Source organism: Morus notabilis, unplaced genomic scaffold (genome assembly GCF_000414095.1).
Source record: "Morus notabilis unplaced genomic scaffold, ASM41409v2 Scaffold179, whole genome shotgun sequence".
NCBI lineage: Eukaryota > Viridiplantae > Streptophyta > Magnoliopsida > Rosales > Moraceae > Morus > Morus notabilis.
Genome location: NW_010360916.1, coordinates 713,734 through 721,986, shown reverse-complemented (window position 1 = coordinate 721,986; position 8,253 = coordinate 713,734). Strand labels below are relative to the sequence as shown.

Here is an 8,253-nt window from a genome sequence, read left to right as displayed (position 1 = left end):
AACGCCTTTAATTTATAATTCCTGCAAAATAAAGAAAGAAGTCGACAAAACTATGAATCTAATATTATGTTTTGTTGCACTTTATATATAATCGGTTTTGAGGTGATGACTCATGTGCCTCGTTGTGGTAAGTACCACGTGGCTTTCATGCATACGTGGCTACGTTTAGTTTTGGCTACGTCCATGATATGTCAGCTAATCATTCATATATATTGCTATACTCAATCATTCAAATAATTTGTTTTTGGTTTTTGGTTTTTTTTTTTCTATTTTTTATTTTTGATTTTTGGCTATCATTGACTTGCCTGCCTGATGCAATAAAGGAGAGGAGTGTCGAGCGCAAAAAAAAAAAAAAAAAAAAAAAAAGCCTTTTTGTGACTAATATTTTTATCGTTGGAAGTTAATAATTTGATCATGAAAACTATCAAATTTTAGTGCCAAAAACAACCCAATGATTCTGTTATTCTAACTAAATTGAAGGGTTTTACTACCACATATTTCGTCATAATATTAATAAGCTTATACGCGACTAAATATTTAATCACAAAAAAATTTCCATTATTTACTACTAATTCTTAGTCGCAAAAAGACGTTATTTTAGTCACCGTTTAAAAGTCGTCCTAAATCAATACGACTCAAAAACAGCAGATTTGTTACGACTAAACTTTAGCCACTAGTTCTCTTTGAAACCAACAGTTTGGTCGTATAACTTTTTGAGACTGAATATTTGATTGCTTATGTCGTGTAATTAATAATTTTTATTTCTTCAAATACCATCTATAACTTTCAAAGTGTACTATTCGACGCAATATTATTTATATTAACATTAAAAGTGGACAAACATTATACACAAATGATCTCATATACATGCTTTACTTTCAAATTTGTTACAACATTATTGGCTTATAACAACATAATGCTACGTCTTAGGTCCTTGGCATGAGTCAAAAACCAACTGAGAGAGCACAAATCGGTTAACATCATCGTGCAAGGCCAGCAATCATGGCATCGATTGATAATGAGATGTGGTAACTAATTTCTGATTTTATTGGATGTTCATATATTTCAATTGTATATTTATTTTGTAGACTTTGCAGGTCCAAGTCAAGCAAGTCTCCTCGTTCACTTTGCTGATTCGAGTTTAGAATTCGAGTTGAGATGTGACTTTATATGAGAGCTTTTTACTGTAGCAAAAAAGTTAGATGTGATTGTTTGTGAGAGCTTTTTACTGTAGAAAAACTCAAAGTCTAAACTCCAATCAGCGAAGTGAACGGAGCCTTAGAATAACTTTGGCCGAATTTCTAGAAGTCAAAGTAAACGCAGTCCACCTTTAGCAAATGAATAGTGCCGAGAAAATGAAGCAAAACAAGTAAAGTGGAAGTGTTTTACACGCAGATCTTAGAAATTAAAGCTGACCAATCCTTCTCATACGATATACTCGTACTTGGAAAGACTATATGCAGTCAAAGTGACGGTGGCACTTAAAGATGAGTGGGGTAACCGTCTTCACTCAAATTTAAAAAAATATATATATATTATCTTTAAAAATTTTAAAATTTTATATTTAAGACCTCATTGAAATAATATATGCTTTTATTAAAATAAAAAATATTTTTTTATATGTCTCTTCTAAGATAATTTGTTAAAAAAGTTTACTGTACGTCCCTATTGAAGTGAAAGGCTGACTCCGTCATTGTATGCAGTCTATAAATTGGTTAACAAGTGTTGAACAAAGCACAACACAAAACAAACACCAAAATGGCAAAGAAAGGATTTAATTCCCTCGCTTGCTTTGCCATTGCTAATATTTTGTTGTTCGTTATATGTAACAGTTGTTTCTCAGCAGCCTTTGCAAGGCCCCAATTTTCACGTCCACATTTGTCACCAATAAATTATTTTCCTCCTCATCATCGGCCAATATTACCGACTAGGACCTCTGTTTCACCTCCACCATCGCCGAGAAAGAATCCTCCTCAGCCAGTGTATTCCATTCCTCCGAACCGATACCGATGAGGCTTCGGTGCTGAAACCGTTGACAAATGATACATAGTAAGTACTGTTATCTTTAAACATTAATTCACAGATCAAATTGTCTAAATCTTAATGAATTTTTGTTCTTCTAATGACTGTTTAGAGTGATACAATTGTCTTTGTTCTTTTGTGAGTCGATCCACTATAAAATTCACGTCGATTAACAGTAAGAGCTTATATGGTAGGAGGGAAAATTAGAAGAAGAGAGTAAATCATGAGGAACAGGGTTAATGGAAATATTTTGAGACCTGTTTGGTGGGAGATATTCGTTCAAAAATCTCTAATTTTAAACTTTGTCATCATGAAATGTTTAGAGGAGAAAATTCATATCAAACATAATATGAGAGGTTATTTCTTTCTATTGCTTTTTTTCTCACTCTAAGTTATACACTTTTTCTTTTCTTTCATTTTCTTTTGACTGGGAAAAAAGGGATCATTATTGTTATCCCGTCCCCATCCCCTTCGTCCTTATGGATCTTTTCTTTTTATTTTCTTTCTTACCAAACACGATATAGGAGATGGACAAATGCAAATATTGCTCATGATTGTCTTTAGCACTGCTAAATATACTAGATCTGATATATATCTGAGTGAAACATATTTTCTTGCAGGGACAAAAGGCCATATTGTAATAAAGAAGATCACGATTACTTCTACGATCTTGAAGATGGATTAAATAGTAAACTTATGTTTGTATAACGTTGCAACCACTATTGCAAGGTTTTGTAAAACAAAATAAATCAGGGGATAGCGAGCAGTCCTCATAAGATACGGGATATTTGTATAATTATCTTTCTTATAAAGAAGAAAAGCGCCGTTATTAGCTTTTTTATTTTTGTTTGTCGTTCTTAGTTTTATTAAGTATGCTTTTTTGGTAAGTAATTTAATTTGGTTCCGTTGAATGTTGACACAGAGGTCAAAGCCACTTTTTAATAACTTAAGTTTTTAAGATGAATTAGTAAACTAGCGTTTTTATCAAGCCGAGAAAAGGTTTTTTTTATGAATCATATAATTCCAAATATTTGATGAGAACTCATGACTTTTAGAAGAAACAAACATGTTATACTAATTAAAATCATCATAGATGGTAAAATAAAGATATGTGTGCAAAATCAACCTTTTCTTGAGTTGTTTTCGTAGTAAATGAACCAAGTTTTGTAAAATTAGAAGAACGCCCGTTTATTAATGATAAATCATAATAAATTAATCATAAAACGGTTTATCACTAAGTAATTTGGTGGTTTATCTTGAACAATATCAGTTAATGATAAAACCAATTTCAATCAATAATTTCCCCGATTTATCAGTTATGAAACCATAATTTATCGTAAAAACAAGATAATTTCCCTCATAAAAAAAAGTATGGGCATTTGCTAAAAACAAGTTCAGCTATTAGTTTAAAGGGGTGGTCAAAATAGACCATCCACCTAATTTGTCAAGAGGTTTCATTTGTAAGAATGACTTGGTAAAAACATATTATTGACATAATAACTTTTCAAAAATTTTATTTGCAAAATGATGTTTACAAAGAATAATTGATAGTCATTCTATGTAAAAAAATAAAGGAATTGTTTGAGGATTGCTAATTTCACTGTGTGGGTTAGTCGCTCTATCCGTACCACTTTTGTTTGAACATGGTTATTGCTTCCTGTCTTGTTGACCATGGAACTAGCAAAATGCTTGTACCATCCCGTTCATTTCACTGATTCGAGTTTTGTTACAGTAAAAAGCTCTCAGAAACAGTCACATCTAATTTTTTTACTACAGTAAAAAGCTCTCACACAACATCACATCTCAACTCGAATTAATAACTCGAATTAGCGAACCGAACGGGCCATCCTCTCACTTTATTTAAATTAAAAAAAAAAAAGAGGAGGTAATTTTTTATAGGTAGTCACAATAATGATCAACATGCATTCAGCTAGAGAAAACTAAAATAATAAAAACAATAATAATAATGTACAAAATGCAAGCGGTTATTTCGCTAAAACATTCAACAACGAGCTCAACAGCTGGAATCCAGAATGCCCAACTAGAAGCTTGGAGGGTTTATTGCCAGCACGTCTTTAAGAAAGATCATATTGGTCTTCTAGAATTTGTAACAAAAAAAAAATAAACAAAAGCTATTATATGTAATTCATTTGTTATATGCGCGATGGCACGAAACAGAATCAGAAGAGATATTTCTTTAATGAAAGACCCTCAAATCTAAATATTATTAGTGGTTAATTAAAATTTGCTAAAAGTTTGTGAATTCCTTATGCTATAAACTGTACACTCATCCATTTTTATTCAACTTCGGAATCCCAGAAACAGCTTTAACTTTAACCTGCTGGGAAAAAGAATTCATGAATACAAAAAGAATCACATCCGAAAGAGGTTCATTCCTTTGGTAAAAATATCATTTACAATTTTGACAAATCAAACTTTGGATGGCTCTCTATATACCTTCACTAGAACGGGTAATATATTTGAAACTATAACTTAGCAAGAGATTGAAGGAAAAAAAAAAAAAAAAGAAAGAAAAAGAGCAATCTCAAATTGCAAGATTATCAACTCTTGCAGCCATATCATGTTAAGGACCAAAGTGAAAAGCTTCTGCTTACTCTGTTAAGTTGCGCCAGTGATCGACTATACACGTACGAATGGCCACCGGCTGCTGTGTTAGAAGAGTTGGGGGGGGGTCAAGATAATGAAACCTTCATGTGTCTTCTACAAAAATTCTGAAGATGAAATCGCGAAAACGTTTCGAGTATTGTTTTGGATCAACGGCGGAGATTGAAGTTGCGTCATATTGGAAGGACTTGTAAGCATGCTCAAGCTTTTTGCTGATATCATAGTCCTGCAGTATGTCTATTACACTGAAAAACAGGATGATGTCATACAATTCTCCCGTTGGCTCTCCGACTAGCTGAGCCTCGTAATCGCTTCTTCTCACCGTCCTTTCAGCTCGTGCCGGCATTCTAATACCTAACCTAATGGGAGCCAACCTGAAGAGCGTGCAAATCAGGCATATAAATTGTCAGTCTCAAGTCACAGTTCTGACTATTTGAGATGAGAATGATCATTATGTGAGATACATTGCGAGCATGCCTTGCAAACTGGGAAATCAGAAGGGCACAATGAAATAAACACAGAAAACGAGCAAGTTTGATAAAAAAAAGAGGTTTAAAAGTTTTCTGTTTACAGTTTGGGAGAAGCAATGAAAATTTCAATGATAAAAGCAACACTTTTTATGTGTTTCTTGTGCAGCAAGGAATCTGAAACTGGATAATATGGTGGGGAACTTTACCGAGAAGGGTCTACAAGAAGCTTATCCATATCTGCTCTGGAAAGACGAGGCCCTGGTTGATCGTCAGGGTCGTTTCCTGCAAGACAAGTTCCAAACATATCAGTAACCACAATCTACGGAGAAAGAGCGCGGTATCTTATAGCAAGCAAGCAAGCGAAGATTCAAATTTTTAAGACGTGAAGAAATAACCAATAGGATCACCTTCTTGACTCATAACAGGTTCCTGACATGACGATTCTCGAAAGTGAAGACCAACCAATAGACTGTAGTCCATAATCCTTTCCTGCTCAAGAAAGTCACAATCCCTGTCCACTTGCCTGCATGATGGCATGCTATGTTACAAACAATACAAACATGGAACATGAAAATAATTCATAAACTGATATCTCAAGTGACAACACTGACACCAACCAAGAGAGGTGTGAAAATGGTAAATAAAATTTAGGAAAGAAGCTCACCTACAGAAGTCTCGAAACCAAACCTTCTGCAATCGGAATAGATAATTGAGATCAAGATCTTTAAGAGTTGTTGTTGCATCAATTTCTGACTCGGGTTTACCAGTTAAGCGACCATGGGAAGAACCTTTTAAATCAAAGCGTCTATGAATTGTGTACTCGGAGCAAAAGAGATTCCCCATTATAACGAAACGGACCTGGAATACGGTAAGTTCATGGATTAGATTGATTTTGCTTTTACTAAAATCCAAAAGTAAAATTTCTGTAGCCCTCAAATTTACCTTCTTCTGAGTAGCCCCGGTTAGTTTTACACAATGAAGGCCATAAAATTTGGTGACCAGAGTGTTCTCAAAGGCGCGGACGTGTTTATAGTAGGCAGGGAGCATCCTTAGGAGTACCTGTGATCATGTTCATGAAGCATTGATAGTCGAAATATAGTTCAGTTGAAATATGATCTAATCAGAACAAGTTGTGTATATATATATATTAAATTTGGTTGAAGGAAGCAAGAAACGGAACTTACTTTTACTTCTGCTTTCTTCATAGTTTTTATCATGTAACGATCATCATTAGTCAGATAAAAGAAGCTTCCACTTTTTCCAGGAGAAGAGAGCTCCCTGAGGGCATCATTCCCGCAGATCGAAATCATGTAATCGGCTGGATCCACCTTGAAAAGTTTCCGAAGAGCCCTGAAAATACGCAATCGCACCACTTACATCTATGTTTTTCAGTTGGAGAAACGACAGCCAAGTTCTGTTTCTAGGTTTGTTCTAGGATGTGATCATCATACATGTCCAATTACATAAACAAAATATGTTCTATCGGTGCGCTTTTGAGGAATTCGAAAACTACAGTTCGGGAATTACATGGAACCACTTAAGAATATAAGTTTCCTAAAGTGCCAATTACATCCTCATTGAAGAAGTAATGTGCTTAAAGGTAAAATGTTCAGTCCAAAGACGATAACGAATTCAATTCATTGTTCTAAGACTGACCTGAAGACCACAGGGCAATAATCCTTCCATCTGAAGTCACATGAGGAGTGTGGTGGAGTGTACTTGGATCCTTCAGGTGGAAATTTTGTCCATACTTTTTCTTTTGGATCAAATGCCGAAGACCTGAGATCGAGGGACGTTGTCGGAGCAGGCCGACCAACCGAATGTCTGTGCTATGGCACCAAAAATCAGTTCCATAAGTTCAAGACTTTGCTGATAAACATAAACATGTCACAACGTTCACATTCAAAATCACCAAACAATTTCCACATTGGACAAAGGAAATTACTAATTAGTTCTTGTAAATTCTCCCATTTTTCAGACATATTCATATTATTAAGATAATGTAAGATACAAAGTCACGAGGAAAAATCGCATCTAATTGTGTACCTGATTCCCAGCTGAAGATTGAGCATGAGCTCATAATTCTTATGCCCTTTGGAAATTGTTATCCCCTGTCTACTCACTGGCCGCGTGCTGCTGAACAACTTATGTCTTCCATCAACGGACTCCTTGCTGAAATTACCCACCCTCCTGCCGTCGACCGACATCCTCCGAGGCCTCGTGCCGGCCTCACCCACGGACCAATTCACCAACTTCTGCGACGGAAAAACCGGAATCCTCTCGCATAAGCACACCTTGCAATGACCGAAATCCGCGGAAAGAGCTTCCCTCTCGCCTTCTTCTCCACTAGGCAAACCTTCCTCCCAGGAGCCATCATGCCTATTGCCGTTGGCCAATATCATGCTCCCATTCCCATGCATCAAACCGTTCCGCCACTGTCCGACGTAGTGGGCCCCGTTCTTCCATTGGTATCTCCCATGACCGTCCTGCAAGCCTCTCCTCCACTCGCCCTCGTAGTAATCGCCATTGGAGTAGCTCTGTGTCCCATGTCCATGCTTGAAGTTCCTGAGCCAGTATCCTCTGTAGGTGTCCCCAGAGGAGCCCGTGTAAGTCCCCTTTCCATCCATGAAAGTGTTCTTGAATTGGCCTTCGTAGGTGGCGCCAGAAGGCCAGCTGAACTTGCCTTTTCCCAAGGTCTTCCCTTTGTGCCATTCACCAACGTACATACACCCGTCTGTCCAGAGGTACTTTCCGTGACCGTGGGGGAAGCTATCGGACCACTCGCCGGTGTAGAAGTCCCCGGTGTTGTTCGACATCACCCTCTCGCCCGGGTCTTCGTCCGATGCCGGAGCCACCGCCGACATTGTCGTCGTTCCGACGGAGAACAACAGGCCGTTTGACTTTGATCTTTTCTTATTTGTTGTCGTTTGAGATTTCCGCACTTTGGATTCCCAATCCCAGGCCCCGCCAATGCCGCTGCCAAGCTCCTCGTTGCTCATTCTCTTTCCCACACTTTCATTTCATTATCATTATGATCATCAATAAAACAAAATCAGACTCTGTTTCTGTTAAACCCAAAAAAAAAGCAAAAAATGAATGAAATCTATATGTTGTTTTTTTTATTCCCCTTGGTTGT

The 8,253-nt window shown here is 36.7% G+C and overlaps 1 protein-coding gene across 1 annotated transcript; it reads right to left on the bottom strand.

The window, feature by feature from the left end:
• Window positions 1-4,719: 4,719 nt before the first annotated feature.
• On the bottom strand, window positions 4,720-8,116 carry LOC21406738 (phosphatidylinositol 4-phosphate 5-kinase 6). Its single transcript, XM_024165365.1, has 8 exons — window positions 7,164-8,116; window positions 6,774-6,941; window positions 6,302-6,467; window positions 6,060-6,176; window positions 5,782-5,975; window positions 5,513-5,640; window positions 5,324-5,399; window positions 4,720-5,021 (listed from the first exon to the last, which is right to left on the bottom strand). Exons 1-8 carry the CDS (start codon window positions 8,114-8,116, stop codon window positions 4,733-4,735), a joined length of 2,091 nt encoding a protein of 696 aa, XP_024021133.1. The 3' UTR covers window positions 4,720-4,732.
• Window positions 8,117-8,253: the final 137 nt, after the last annotated feature.

Excerpts from the sequence above, each read along its gene's own strand:
- LOC21406738 (XM_024165365.1), bottom strand. The coding sequence starts at position 8,116 with ATGAGCAACGAGGAGCTTGGCAGCGGCATTGGCGGGGCCTGGGATTGG. Across the intron at positions 6,942-7,163 it reads AATCTTCAGCTGGGAATCAG|ACATTCGGTTGGTCGGCCTG; the intron begins GTACACAATTAG and ends GCCATAGCACAG. Across the intron at positions 6,177-6,301 it reads TGAAGAAAGCAGAAGTAAAA|GTACTCCTAAGGATGCTCCC; the intron begins GTAAGTTCCGTT and ends ACATGATCACAG.